This window comes from Rattus norvegicus, chromosome 14, assembly GCF_036323735.1.
Source record: "Rattus norvegicus strain BN/NHsdMcwi chromosome 14, GRCr8, whole genome shotgun sequence".
Lineage (NCBI taxonomy): Eukaryota > Metazoa > Chordata > Mammalia > Rodentia > Muridae > Rattus > Rattus norvegicus.
In genome coordinates this window covers 108778080-108794357 of record NC_086032.1, presented here as the reverse complement: position 1 = coordinate 108794357, position 16278 = coordinate 108778080, and the positions used below count along the sequence as shown (strand labels likewise).

Below are 16278 nucleotides of genomic sequence, written 5' to 3'. Positions count from 1 at the left end.
CAGCACCCAGGAGGCCAGCCCAGGCTACAGTCAATACGAAGCCAATCATGTCTAAAGAGAGACTGTCTCAAAATGAAAACTTAAAACAAAACCACATTTTTACTTTTAACAACTTGAATGTGAAACTGCAAACAAATATATTAGAAATACAGTGCACACCTTATGAGCCAATCACTTCTTAAACAGTGACAAAATCATGGATAATCTTGTTTCATTTTTGCTTCCCACTGTCCCCTTTTATCAACTAAAACATCTGACACAAGCCCGTAGATATTCCCTTATGTCATCTTAAAAATATATAATCTAGAATGACATCATCATACATGAAATATTGTTATAGTCACAATAAAAGTACTTGACAGTAGCTAGAACTAAGCCCTAGCACTCGAGTCTCTGTGAGTCTGAAGAAAGCCTGGTCTACTCAGTGAGCTCCAGGCCAACCAGTGATACATGAAACTGCCTCAAATAAAAACAGCAAAATAACCACAAAAATTCTACAGTGCTTAAACTACCCCCACGGCAGCACTGGCACAGCAGATACTCCGGGCTCACCCAACATCATAATAATCATATGATGCTGTGTTTCTAAATGTCTGAAAATTCCTTGCTATCTGATTTTTAACATATGGAGAAAGAAACTGAGGTCTCGTTTAGCAATTTCCTCAGTCATGGTCTCCCCCTGATTGTATCTACTTGACGGTGTATTTTGGTTTCGGTAAGTTCTGTACCCTGGCCAATGGATTTAGGTTTCATTTTACTGAAATATAATATTGGGCACAGCATAAAAATTGTGTTCTTTTTTTCCACAATATTTTTTCTTATGCAATAGTCCATCATAAAAGCGAAATTTACAAAGTGGCACTATTATAGCTCATAATCTTCACTGCTATCCAAAATATTTTGTATATGAAAGCTTTTGCTTGCTTAAAATATTGAGCTCCTTCCTATACTGCAATGGTGAACAGTTACTTTCTTAAAGGGTACTTTTATTATTATAAACCCACTAATTTCAACAAATCTGGTAACTTTGTATTACTTTTGTACTCTTTAAAGTGATATTCGCTAATTAAACTCAAATTGGTGCCTTGATTTCAGATATGATATGCCAAAATAAGCTCATTTATCTTAGATGTTTCTTATTTCTCCAAGAAGCCCTGATTTTCATAAGAACTGTTACTAAGAAACCAATGTCCGGGTAACAGAAATACTGTTACCACTCTGTGAAGGTTTCTTCCTAAGTTTTTTAGGTTGAGAAAGCTGGGAAATAAACACATTCTTTAAAGACAGAAAAAGCTTATACCGGGGGTTGGGGATTTAGCTCAGTAGTAGAGCACTTGCCTAGCAAGCGCAAGGCCCTGGGTTCCATCCCCAGCTCCGAAAAAAAGAAAAAAAAGAAAAAAAAAAAAAAAAAAAGAAAAAGCTTATACTGATATTTTTCTATTTAAATTTATAATTGTTTTAAAGCTACATTGATTGATTGATTGATTGATTGATTGTGTGTGTGTGTGTGTGTGTGTGTGTGTGTGTGTGTGTATCTATGTGTGTAGGCTGTGGAGGTCAGAGGAAAGATTTTTGCAGGAGTTAATTCTCTCCTCCACCATAGAAGTTTGAACTCAGTTAATTAGGCTGGGTGCTGAGCCATCTCACCAGCCCCACTATTTAAATCTTTTAAGGTAAAATTTATAAAGAGGAGCTAAAGATATGGCTTAGTGGTTAAGAGCATGTGCTGCTCTTGCAGAAGACCCAGGTTTGATTCCCAGCATTCACAATGCAGTTATTTGTAACTCCAGTTCCAGGGCATTCAACACCCATTTTTTCCTGGTCTTTCTGGGCACAAGTCATGTAGATATACATGCAAACAGAAAATATACATAAAAAAAACAAATGCTTTAGTCAGACAATGGTGGTGTACCTTTAATCCCAGCACTTGAGAGTCAGAGATATCTGTGAGTTCAAGGTCAGACTGGTCTACAGTGTGAGTTCTGTGACAGCCAGGGCCACACACACAAAAAAGCCCATCTTGGGGGGTCGGGGGAATGTATGAAATAGGTGTAATTAGGAGACTGTCATAGACAGAGCTAGAGAGATGGCTCAGTGATTAAGAGCACTGACTGTTCTTCCCAAGGTCCTGAGTTAATTCCCAGCAACCACATATGGCTCACAATAATCTGTAATAGGATCTGATGCCCTCTTCTGGTGTGTCTGAAGACAGCTACAGTGTATTCATGTGCATAAAATAAATAAATATTAAAAAAAAGAGAATGTCACAGTAATGAAATAGTTCTGTCTTTGTGGAAGTACATATAACATTAATCTGTACAGGTGATACAATGACACAGAATTATGTAGTATGTCAGGTTCCTAATTATGATATTATACTACAGTTGCGGAATATGTTTAGTGTTAGAGAAAATGGAGTGAAAAGTACCATAAAATTTTATTTACTTCGTAACTTCCTGTGAATCCTTAATCAATAATTATTAATTATCCTTAATAGGTTTCTGAGAATAAAAATAAAAATTCATAAAAATCAGGTGATTCGATTTTTTCCTAACATGTAAAAGACAGTTTAATGCATATAAATATGTGTACATCAATGCCAATAAATTCCCGCTACTGCAGACACACCAATTTCCTTTTTAAGCATTGTCCTCTTTTACATTCTGGAGGGCTGTCAATCAAGAGACCCCAGGTTCAAGAGAGGCAAAGGGTCAGTGCCTATTCAGTATAACCTTGGATTTGGGCATGTGGATCTTGAAGAGGTCCAAGGAGCAATGCCCAAGAGTCGAATCCTATTCTTTCCTGTAATCTAGATTCTATAATCTAGAACCTTGGAGTTATGGCACCTACTCAGCTCTTCAATTGGTTGTATAAACCACCTGGACATTTTCTGGTAATATTAATTTACTACCTTTGCTTTACAAATCAGTAGATTTCTAATGCTTGAAATTAAAGAACCTTTATCAAATGGAAGACTAGGGTGGAGAGGTAGAAGGTGGCTAAGAGCGCTCGTGGCTCACCGAGAGTACCTGGGGTGGGTTCCCATCGCCCATTACAGGAAGCAGCCCACAGCCACCTGTAGCTCCAGGTCTAAGGGATCTTACACTCTCTTGAAAACACATCAAGCATGCACAATGTGCAAACTTGTGTGCAAACATATATGCACACAAAACACGCATACACATAAACACTTTTTAAAAATTAAAAAATGTAAGACTCTCTATGTTCCAGAACCAGACTCTATTGATTGTTGTAAGAGCAGATTTAAAAAAAAAAACATCAGAATAGAAAAGTATGCTAATTTTTGAGACATAAATTCACTCTGTAGCCCAAGCTGGCTTTGAACTAGATCCCCCCTCCTCAGTCTCTCAAATGCTGGGGATTCAAGGCATTCATCAACGTACCTAACTAAGAATTTCTTGATTTCGATGGGCATGAAACTGCTTTATGTAGTACATAGGTTCACTTTATGTTAAATTTGTGTGTGCATGCATGCACACACCACAGTAAGCATGTGCAGGGTAAAGGACAACAACCTAGGGCTATCTGTCCTCTCCTTCCATCATAAGGTTTCTAAATTAACTTCAGGTTTTCAAGTTTGACAGCAGGTACCTTTACCACTGAGCCATTGTGATAGCTCTAGGGTTAACCAAAGTGTCAATGTACCATATCTGGTAATTTATTAAAAAACAAACACAACATGCAAGTGTGAAATGCATGTTATACAGAAGATGTTTATGAATGAGTAAGAACACAGTGAGAGGGGCAAATGATTATACCCCACTCTTGACCAGTTTTAGTGTTCTCCATATGCCTGACGCATTCACTGAACACTTTGCACGGGCAGGCAACTTTGTTTTTTACTTGATTTAGAATCCAATAGATCAGTGTATTTTTTTTTTAATCTTGTCTTTGCTAATTTAATTTAACTTAATTTGGTCTTTGCTAATAGCAATGTGAGTAGTAGAAAATTCAGATAAAATGATATTCATGTTCAATCACAGAACTCAATTTCAAGAATGAAAGATATGTAATATTAATCCACATAATCTTTACTCCACCCTAAGAATGTGAGTAGATGCTACTCTCAATTTGCACATGAGGAAAAAGAAGTTCTAAAGGCCAGCAATGGAGCCAAGACAGATTCCAAGCAGCTTGACTCCTATTCCTGCCTCTTCCCTAGTAAATGTTTGTAATAATAAAAATGATGATGATGATGATAAAAAATTAAAGATACTATATATAGCAAATGATTTATTAAATTACAATAGCTACATAAATAATACTAAAATAAAGTCTCATTTTAATCATTCATATTTTCTCAAAGGAAAACTAGCCAATGGTTAAAAAATGCTTGCTCAGCAAAACATTTGTGTACAACTGGGTGTGGTGGCTCATGCCAGTAATCTCAACATTTAGAAGGTGGAGACAGGAGGGTGAGCAGTTCAAGGTCACTTTCTGCTACACAGCAAGTCTGAAGCTAGCCTGGGCTACATAGGATCCTATATTAAAAGAGAGAAAGACAGACAAAGAAAAGGATCTCTCTCTCTCTCTCTCTCTCTCTCTCTCTCTCTCTCTCTCTCTCTCTCTCTCTCGGCTGGCTTTCACACTGTGGTGGTTTGAATGGAAATGTCCCACCTAGACTCATATTTGAGTGCCTGGTTCTCAGGGAGTGGTAATACTTAGGTTAGGTGGTATGGCTTTGGGGTAGGTATGGGCTTATGGAGGAAATGTATTATTAGGGGTGGGTTTCAAGGTCTCAGAAGCCCAAGCCAGGCCCAGTGGCACTCTTTCCTTCCTGCTGCCTACAGATCTAGAAGTAGAGCTCTCAGCTATCATGTATGCCAGTATGCTGCCATGCTCCCTACCGTGAGGATAATGGACTAAACTTTAGAAACTACAGGCAAACCCCAATGCTTTCTTTTATCAGAGCTGCCATGATCATGGTGTTCCTTCACAGCAAAATATCATTGATTAAGACAATTGTCTGTCTGTCTGTCTGTCTATCTATCTATCTATCTATCTATCTATCTATCTATCTATCTATCTATATGTTAATAGTAACTATATATTATATGTAAATCTGCACACATATTTTCAATGTTAACTACTATCACCAAAGAATTTTCTGTGACAACCTATCTTGAGATGAAATAAAAATTCAACCAGTGCAGAAAAACATAGAAAATATCTTTCCTTATCTTGACTGATATGGATTACTTTAAGAGTGGATTAGGAAAGTATCAGGATAAAAAAAGTATGCAAACTTTCCGAGTTTGAGACAGGAACTTACTCTGTAGCTCCAACACACCAACCACTGAATGATGGTTATGAATGACAGCCAGTGGGAACATTTTTCATTTCAACTTACAGTCTTACCTTAAAGAACAGAGGCAGAAGCTGAAGCTGCTCTTTGACTGCTGTAGAAAATGACCTTCCTGCACTTGCCATAAGCCATTTCAATACTATTTGGAAATAAATACACAGAATCAGCCGAGCTATTAAGTTAGGGAGCATGGATAATGATGCAATTCTAAAATCCCTAACAGCTACAGTATCTCAAGTCAGACTGATTCATTAGCAATTAATAGCATTTGTAGTAATCAAGTAATTGAGGGTACTAAGGGAAGAAAAAAAAAACCTATGAAATATGAATAGCCTACTAAGAACTTTTAATATATTTCAAACTAGTCAAGAATTCTGAGGCAGTTAAAATAACGACAGTGTAGCTTATAGTTAATTTTTTTTAAAAATTAGCTACTAAAAAGAATACTGAGTAGCCAAAATATATTGAAAATTCTAAGACTCATACTTGGTGATTTTAAAAACTTACTACAAATCCAAAGAAATCAATAGTACAGCACTGACATGAAGGCATGCATACAAACCAATAGAATACAACAAATGCAGAAATAAATCCTCACAATGTGTGCTGATTGGGAGCACCAAATCAATGTAATAAAAAAGTCTTCTACAAGCAATGCTGGGAAAAGTTACTGTCCACATTCTAAGCAATAAAGTTAGATTCTAACTTTATAGTCATATTCAAACTAACTCAAGGTGGACTAGAGACATAAATATGAGCCCAAAGTGTATTTTAGAAAGATAAACAAACAAACAAACAAACAAAAAACCAAACCTAAGCCAGCCAGGCATAACAGCAAATCTGGCACTAAAAAGGAAGAGGGACCCAACTAAGAAAGATCCTGTCTGGAAAAAAAAAATAAAACAAAACAAAACAAAACAAAAAACCAAAAAACAACAACAACAAAAAAACAAAAACCAACCAACTAACCAAACAAACAAACAAACAAAAAAACCAAAAAACAATAATAACAAAACCAATATTCGGATGGCAGAGGAGGGGAAGGAAAAGTGAAGAACATATATTCACAGCAGAAAATATAAGTTATTTACTTAAAATGTAATAATAGCAAGAACATATAAACAACTATAACTTGCAATCAACAAAATACATGATTTTAAAAAAAGTGAAGAAAAACCAGGTATGATGTTACACTTAGGAGACAGAGGATCTCTTGAGTGCAAAACCATACTTGGTTCCAGGATAGTCAGGACAACAAAGAGAAACACTGTCTCAAAGAGAAGAAGAAAATCTTTCTCTAAAGAAAGTAGACAAATGACCAATTAAGCACATAACAAGATGATAAGCATCATTTGTCATCAGTTAAACAAAAGTCAAAATTACAACTTTCTAAACCTATTAGGATTAAGTGGGAAAAAGGAGGAAGATCCTATACAAAAAGTATAGAGTAGACAGGGATAGGGGATAGCATTTCATAACAAGACTGTAAAACGGGTGGCCACTGAGAAAAACAACAGTTGGGCACACCTCACAAGTAAGCACAGACATCTACTCTTAGGCATACACACAAAAAAGTTGAAAAATTTAAATGTCAACCAACAGATGAATAAATAAAGAAAATGCAGTAAAATGAATTTCTTATTTATGGTTCAACATGTGGTGCTTTAAATAGAATGGCCCCAATTGGCCCACTGGGAGAGGCACTGTTAGGAAGTGAGACCACTAGGGGAGGGGTGGGCAACATCCCAAAACCCAAACAAACACCCCCCCAAAAAAAAACCAAAACCACCCAAACTCAAACAAGCTAATAGAAAAAATTAAAATTAGAAAACACATACTGTTTTATCATAGGAAAAATTGTGTGTGTGTGTGTGTGTGTGTGTGTGTGTGTATGTGTGTGTGTGCACGCATTGGGAAAACCCCCCAAATAAACTAAAAAGAGCTCTGTTTTCAAGTGAATTTCTACCAATTTTAAAGACTCACTGGTTTTTAAGAGTTTAATGCCCTGAGTCCGTTCATCTTCTTCACCAATGCCATTTTCTTCCATGACATGGTTCTGAATTTCTTCATCCACATCTGTGAGAGGTTTCAGTTTTTCTAGGACTCGCGCAGTAAACTCAGGGATACAAGGAGATGTTGTTGGAGCAGTATTTGGCAAAGAAACATCGATCATGAATATGTAGGTCAGAACACTGTTAAATAAAATAGAGAAGAGTAGGGAGTCTAACATGAAAATGAAAACTGAGGTTCAAAAGTTACAGCTCAGCCAAACCAAATTTTCAAAAGATAATTTCCAGGGAGGTTCTCTGATTGCTCCCAGTGTAAGACATGCTATCAAATTCTGAGGGGCAACCCTGTAGTATGACGGCTGCTCATTGGTGGCTTCTGAGCACAGTGATCCTAATTCATATTCAATGTCTTACTTTTCAGAACATAATAATGAACAAAACATGAGGACAACACCACCACACTCACTGGGAACAGTGAGTATGTACTATTAGTATTAAAACGTAGTACAAAGACTCAAGACTCCAAAACAAAAACTACACATACCTCCCTATCCTTTCTCTGACATTTTTGTAAACCTGGGTGAGTTTCGGTTCCAGGTACTTCAGAAGTCTGTGCAATAGTTCAGGGACTCTCCATTCTTGCTGGGCAAGGCCACCTTGTAGCACATAGAGTCGGCTACAATTAAAGGATAGAGACGTTATGTTACACACTGCTTTTCTATGCTGAGAGTATAAACAATTCCTATATTACATTTTAATTTTTTCCTGCTTTCTCTTAGATCACCACAAATAGCTTCTTCTCACTAAATATACCATCCACAATTCAAAATAATAACATCTTGAAGATTGCCTTCCACATCCTTTTTCTATCTTTTTTTAAATGTTTACCTTTTTATATTTACATTAACAATGTTTAAATCTATTTTTAGCGGTATTATATTTACTACTATTAAGTTTTGAAAGAGCATATTCATTGACCTTTCTTTTAAATATTTATTTATTTATTTATTTATTTAGTGTATGTGTGTGTGTGTGTGTGTGTGTGTGTGTGTGTGTGTGTGTGTGTAAGTAGGGTTGGGGCACATGCATGCTGCAGCATAAGGGTGTAGGTCAGAAAACAAGTCTGTTTTCTTTTGCAACCATGAAGAGTTACAAAAACCAAACTTACGGTATCAGGCTTGAGACAAGTGCCTTTACCAGCTCAGCTCACTAGCCCCCCCACCACTGTACGCCTTCGTGTGTGTGTGTGTGTGTGTGTGTGTGTGTGTGTGTGTGTCTATGTATGTCTCCTTTTATCATGTGGTCACCATGTGGGTTCCAGGAATTGCACTCAAAACTGTCACGCTTGCAGGCAAAAAACTATATCGCTCAGCCGTCTCACTGGCACTTGACCTAATGTTTTGAGAATAATAATTTAAGTGTTCTCACTAACGAACATTCCTTTATTATAATTTTTAATAGCTCTTGCTTTTCTCTACCTTCACAAACTCTGCCACTAAACTCTCCTTTATATCTGTTTTGTTTCTGTGGTGATACAGAGCATATGTTAGGCAAGAAATTGAGAACTAAACTACATTCCAGGCCCTCTTCTTTAGGTTTTTGGTAAAGGAAAATATGAAAAATAAGATTACGACAAAGAAGTCAGTATAGCACCTCAAAAGCTATGGCAGCACAGAAGGCTGTGTGTGTGACTTATGTTGGAGCTGATACAAAGTTACAAAATGAAAATACCAAATTTCATGGGGGAGAAAACTGAACACCCAAAAGTGCGGACAATCACGAGACCACATGACAGAGAGTTACTCCTGCCCACCTCTGCCCTCATCCCTGGCCCAAGAGGAAACTGCATAGTGCCTCTGGATACAGGAATATAGGAGCAGTCAGCGGCAGGAATCTGCTGGGTCTGGCCTGTGCCCAGAACTGGAGAACCAGTCAAACAGCTCCCTGCACTCAAATCCCTTGGGGGAGAGAGCTGGAACTGAGACCTCAGAGGAAACTACTCTCTGCCCACTTTCTGGACTTAAGAGAAAATTGCCTAGTGCCATCTGTGCCCTACTGGGCACAGGAACCTAGAAGCAGTCAGGGGTAGGACACTTAGGGTTTCTACCCGAGCCAAGAGATGAAAGCCAGTTTCCAGGAGCACCTACACACCTGAGAGCAGAACTCTCTGTTCCTAGGTCCAACTGAAAGAAAACAGGTCTATAGAAGTGCTGACACACAGGTCTACAGGAGGGACAAGCCAATGTCAGAGACAGTAAGACAAGCTAACACCAGAGACAACCTGATGGCAAGAGGCAAGCACAGGAACCTAACCAACAGAAACCAAGGTTACTTGGCATCATCAGAGCCCAGTTCACCCAACAAAGCAAATACTGGATATCCAACACACACCGGAAAAGCAAGATTTAGATAAAAAAAAAAAAATCACATTTTATGATGAGGATGGAGGACTTTAAGGACATAAATAACTCCCTTAAAAAATACAGGCCAACACAAGTAAATATATAGAAGCCATTAAAGAGGAAACACAAAAAGCCCTTAAAGAATTACAGGAAAACACAATCAAACAGGTGAAGAAATAGAAAAAAAAAACCGTCTAGGATTTAAAAATGGAAATAGAAACAATAAAAAAAAAAGCACAAAGGAAGACAAACTTGGAAACAGAAAACCTAGGGAAGAGATCAAGAGTCATAGACACAAGCATCACCAACAGAATACAAGAGATAGAAAGAGAGAATCTCAGGGGTAGAAGATACCACAGAAAACATCGACACAACCTTCAAAGATAATGTAAAATGCAAAAAGCTCCTAGCCCAAAACATCCAGGAAAAACAAGACACAATGAAAAGATCAAACCTAAGGATAATAGGTATAGAAGAGAGTGAAGGCTCCCAACTTAAGATCAAAAACTCAGGTGACAATAGATGCTGGCGAGGATGTGGAGCAAGACAAACACTCCTCCATTATTGGTGGGATTGCAAACTGGTACAACCACTTGGGAAATCAGTCTGGAGGTTCCTCAGAAAACTGGACATTGCACTACCTGTGGACCCAGCTATACCTCTCCTGGGCATATACCCAAATATGTTCCAACATACAACAAAGACACGTGCTCCACTATATTCATAGCAGCCTTCTTTACAATAGCCAGAAGATGGAAAGAACCCAGATGTCCTTCAACAGATACAGAAAATGTGGTACCGCTACACAATGGAGTACTCAATTATCAAATATGATGACTTCGTGAAACTCATAGGCAAATGGATTGAACTAGAAAATATCGTCCTGAGTGAGGTTTTCAAATGTTATTCCCTTTCCTGGTTTCCCGGACATAAGCCCCCTATCCCATCCACCTCCCCTTCTTCTATAAGGGTGCTCCCCTTCCCCTGCCCCTCCCCCCGACATTCCCCTACACATTTATTCATTAGTTATTATAAAATCTTTGATGTAAACCATACAGGTTTTCTTTTTACATACCATGCATCTACAAAGGACCCCCCTTCACCACTCAATGGTGACTCCAAGAGCAGCTCAAAAAGCCAATGAAGCTTCCGGGGATCTCTGCTTTCCTGTGTTGAAGATATAAAGTAATAAATTAGACAAAAGACATAACTCTGTAACTCAATCAGACTCAGTTATATTACAAGTAAGTATGAAAAAGGCAAGTCAAACTCAAACCAAGGAGTGAAATACAAATTTAATTATCATTACTTGTATTAAAAGGGAGAAAACTGTTAGCAAAATGGACAACTTAAAAGCACATAAGCAATGGGCATACCTGGTATTAAGAACACATATAATTATTACATTGCTTTTACATTTCCCAAATTTTCTGAATAGACATGAGAACCAGAGCTACACTCAAAGACTGCAAGGAAGGCTGAAAAGCACCATCTTCAATTATGTACAAAAATAAAAGGCATAAACAAACTGTCGAGATCAAACGGGACACAGAATCTGATACATTTGAAAGCAGTGTCACCAGGGGAACTAGCAGAAAGTGTGCTTACACAGGATGTGGCTATACAGGTTCCCCAGTCATTGTACGTCTCCACTGTCATGTTGGACAGTGCTGTTCTCAGCAGCGGACATAGGAGCTCCCAAAGCTTCTCCACCTTCTCAAAGTAAAACACAGGAAAGTTAGTGGCATACACCATTCTGTAAACAGCTCCTCCTGGAAATACACACAAACAAATAGGACAGGACTTTGTACACCACCCAAATAAGGGATCTTACTATGTTATAATTCCTATAATGTAGTACACAAAGTATACATAATAAATACAATTTCTTTCTCACAATATAATTAAAAAAAGAGCTCTGATATGAAAACAGGAATTCACTTTAGGTGAGATTTTCAATTCAAATTGTGATAATCAAGGAATGAATGTATTTGTGACTTCAAAACTTCAATAAGCACACAAATCATCCTGTGATCTTCAAAACTTTGTTTAATCTCAAGGGGAAATTGAGATGGTCCCTTTCTAACAACTTCATATTTAATAACCACACTTCACAGCCATGTAATTTGTTTTTTTTTCTTATTGGCTACTTTTTATTTACATTTCAATTGTTTTCCCCTTTCCCAGTCCCTAAACATCCTATACCATTGCCCCTCCAGCTTCTTCTATGAGGGTGTTCATCCTCCCCAACCACTGCTCCTTCCCACCTCCCACCCTACTATTTCCCTACACTAGGGGATCCAGGCTTGGCAGGACCAAGAGCTTCTCCTCCCATTGGACAAGGTCATCCTCTGCTGCATATGCACCTGGAGCCATGGGGTCACTTTAAGTATACTATCATATCATCTGCAAATGGTGATATTTGGACTTCTTTACTTTCAATTTGTATCCCTTTGACCTCCTTTTGTTGTCTGATGCTCTGGCTAGGACATCAAGTACTATACTGAATAGGTAGAGAGTGGGCAACCTTGTCTAGTCCCTGATTTTAGTGGGATTGCTTCAAGTTACTTTCCATTTAGTTTGATGTTGGCTACTATTTTGCTGTACATTGCTTTTACTAGGATTAGGTAAGGGCTGTGAATTCCTGATCTTTCTAAGACCATTTGCTTGGAAAATTGTGTAACTAACCTTTTACTCTGAGGTCGAGGTCGTATTTATCTTTGTCACTGAGGTGTGTTTCCTGCATGCAGCAAAATGCCGGGTCATCTTTATGTATTAGTCTATTAGTCTTATGTATTAGTCTATTAGTCTATGTCTTTTTATTCGGGAATTTGATGTTAAGAGATATTAAGGAATAGTGATTGTTATTTCTTGTTATCAATGTTGTTAGAGATGGAATTATGTTTGTGTGGCTCTCTTCTTTTGGGTTTATTATAAGATTACTTTTCTTGCTTTTTCTAGGGTGTAGTTTCCGCCCTTGTGTTGGGAGTTTTCCATCTTTTATCCTTTGTAGGGCTGGATTTGTGGAAAAATATTGTGTAAATTTGGTTTTGTCAGACAGTATCTTGGTCTCTTCATCTGTTGAGAGTTTTGCTGGACATTTGTGTTCTCTTAGGGTCTGTATGACATCTTCCCAGGATCTTCTGGCTTTCATAGTCTTTGGTGAGAAGCCTGGTGTAATTCTTATAGGTCTGTCTTTATGTCACTTGACCTTTTTTCCCTTACTGCTTTTAATATTCTTTGTTTTGTGCATTTGGTGTCTTGACTATTATGTGATGGGAGAAATTTCTCTTCTGGTCCAATCTATTTGGAGTTCTGTAGGCTTCTTTTATGTTTATGGTAATCTCTTTCTTTTGGTCAGGGAAGTTTTCTTCTATAATTTTGAAGATATTTACTGGCTCTTTAAGTAGGGAATCTTTTCTCTCTATTATCTTTCTATTTATCTTTTCTATTTCTTTCTATTATCCTTAGATTTGATATTTCCATTGTGTCCTAGATTTCCTGGAAGTTTTAGGTGAGGAACATTATGTGTTTAGCATTTTCCTTGACTGCTGTGTCAATGTTTTCTATGGTAACTTCTGCCCCTGAGATTCCCTCTTCTATCTCTTATATTGTGGTAATGCTTGTGACTATGACTCCTGATCTCTTTCCTAACTTTTCTATCTCCAGGTTTATCTCCCTTTGTGATTTTTTTCATTGTTTCTATTTCCATTTTTAGATCTTGGATGGTTTTGCTTAATTCCTTCACCTGTTTGGTTGTGTTTTCCTATAATTCTTTAAGGAATTTTTGTGTTTCCTCTTTATGGGCTTCTAACTGCTTACTTGTATTGTCCTGTATTTCTTTAAGGGATTTATTTATGTCCTTCTTAAAGTCCTCTAACATCATCAGGAGTTGTGATTTTAAATCTAAATCTTGCTTTTCTGGTGTGTTGGGGTATCCAGGGCTTGCTGTGGTGGGGGAACTGGGCTCTGATGATGCCAAGTGGCCTTGATTTCTGTTGCTTTGGTTCTTGCCCTTGCCTCTCGTCATCAGCTTATGTTTGGTATTTGTTGGTCTTGTTGTCTCTGACAGTGGCTTGACCCTCCTGTAAGTGTGTGTGTCAGCCCTCCGGAAATGGGCTTTCTCCCACTGGGATCTGGGTACAGAGAGTTGTGTCCCAGGGTTAGGTCTGGGTGCAGGCAGAAACTGGAAGGATCCTGTCCCAGACTGCTCCTCACTGTGTCCAGTGGGCCAGGAATGTGAGCAGAACAGGTGGTCTTACCTGTGCTCTCAAGATTGTAAGCACTTCTGAGAATTTAGCTCTTTTCCCCATGGGATCGGAGTACAGAGGGCTGTGTCCCAGGGTCCATATACTTTGGTTTTGAAAGGACAAATAGGAAGGTAGTATTTGGGCTAAAAAGTACCAGATTTGTTTTTTTTTTTTTTAATATGTTTTGGTAAAATGCTAATTTAATATTAGCTCCACTAACAGAAATGACAAGGATGTGTGGGTTGTATATAAACCTCCATTTTGAGAGAAACATGCTTTCTGGGTTTTGTTTTTCTTAACATTTTTATTTATTTCAAAGCTGGGTGTGGTATATACATATCTTTAGTCCTAGCTCTGAGGTTGCAGAGTCTAACAGAACTCTGTGAGTTTGAACCCAGCTTGGTGTACCAGGATATCCACAGCGACATAATAAGACCTTGTCTCAAAACAAACAAAAACAAAACAACAAAAAGATTTTATTTTTTTACTACTGTATGTAGGTACATGGAATTATGTTATATACAGATCCCAGAATAGGGAACTGAATCCCCTGGAGCAGGCAGATGTGAGCTGCCCAATGTGGGTGCCAGGTATAGAACTGGGTACTTGAACAGTATACACTATGAACTACTACTGTCTTGACTCCTTTCCATGAACTGAATGTTACATACAGACCATGAAAAACTGTTTTTGTTGAGGCCTGCTCCTTTTAACAAAGCCATAGCCATTTTGTATTCAGTCTCCATCTTGCTAAAAAGGTGAAATTAAGTTCAGGCTCTCAGACTCTACTTCCCAGAAGGAATTATTCATAGCGGACACTAACGAATATTACTAATAAGCCAAAAAGTTATGGCTGAATCACTTATACCCTGTTATCTGAATGTTCTGAAATTCCCCTGCACCACCTGTCTGCTACCCCTTACCTCACTCAGGACCAATCAGCCTAACGGTTGGTTGATGATACTTTGTCTAGTTAGCCAAACTGCTGTACCACTTCACTGCTTGCCTTTGAACTTTTGAACCTTGTTTTTCGTATAAAATGCCTGCACTGAGGACAGACTGGTGCCACAATTAGGTTTTTCCTTCTTGTCATCCTGGATGTTCAGTTTTACGGCATCCATTCAATAAACTACTCTTGGTTAACTGAGATTGGTGTACATTATGGTTTGCGTGGCCATCCCCAGACACCAACAGTTTTCATTTCCTTTCTCCTTTAAAGAAAAAAGAATATCCCCTGTATCCCTGGCTAACCTCAAACTAAGTATGTAAAAGAGGATAACTTTCAATTTCTGGTCTTCTTGCTCTACAACTCCAGAGTGCTGGGATTTTAAGCCCATGTCACCAAGTATTAAGACCTAACAGAGGGCTCTGTACATGCTAAATAAAGTGTCCACCAACTAGACCATTTCACCAAGCTCCATTTTTGGCATATTTTATGGAGTTGAACCTGTTATATTTCAGGAAGCAATATCAATATGTGATGTGGATTACTACCTCTTTTTCCTTTTCTTCAGATAAGATCTCACCCTTGGCAGGCTGGCCTCTCAAGTCCTGGTATTACTTACGTGTCCTGGATAAATGATCAACAAAACCCCAAAACAAACAAAGAAAACTCTCCAATTATTGATCACATCACCTTCTCAAACGTCCAATGCTTAGAACCTCTGATTAAACCAGCTATAATTTCTGCAACACATCTCTGGGTACTTTCATGAGAATCTGCAACCAAACGTTCTAAATGGGGCTTCAGAACAGGCAAAAAAGCATCGTCAAAATTTCTAAATATACCCTATAAAAAGAAAGACAAAGTTAATTCAGTATTATCTTTTTAAAAAGATTTAATAATCTATTTTAAGTATGGGAGAACACTGTAGCTGTCTTCAGACACACCAGAAGAGGGCATCGGATCTCATTACAGATGGTTGTGAGCCACTAATGTGGTTGCTGGGAATTGAACTCAGGTCCTCTAGAAGAGCAGTCAGTGCTCTTAACCACTGAGTCTTCTCTCCAGTCCCCAGTACTATCTTTTTAATATTTAAGTTTGCAATTTATTCTCCCCATTAGAATTTAGCTTCTTTAACAAGGTCAGTCACAATAGTAAGAATATTGCAAACTGATATTACAATGAGTTTTTTGTTTCTAGTGCTAATACCATCAATAATTTAAAAGGTTGTCTTTAAAAAAAAGTAAGTCACAGCAATATGAACTACGCAACTTAAGTACCACTTTAGATTAAGGCAGACAATAGGTAAGTTCAAATTTATTTATAAGCCCATAAACTGGTAGTCACT

At 37.9% G+C, this 16278-nt stretch overlaps 1 protein-coding gene across 7 annotated transcripts in view; it reads right to left on the bottom strand.

Annotated features, from left to right (window-relative positions):
* The window catches only part of Psme4 (proteasome activator subunit 4), a 103688-nt gene that overhangs the window by 15973 nt on the left and 71437 nt on the right, over positions 1–16278 (bottom strand). For all 7 annotated transcript variants that reach the window (NM_001025140.2, XM_008770467.4, XM_039092328.2 and 4 more), the window contains 6 exon segments: positions 5380–5465; positions 7310–7518; positions 7880–8011; positions 10813–10904; positions 11346–11450; positions 15624–15776. In NM_001025140.2, the coding sequence (NP_001020311.2) occupies positions 5380–5465; positions 7310–7518; positions 7880–8011; positions 10813–10904; positions 11346–11450; positions 15624–15776 (777 nt within the window).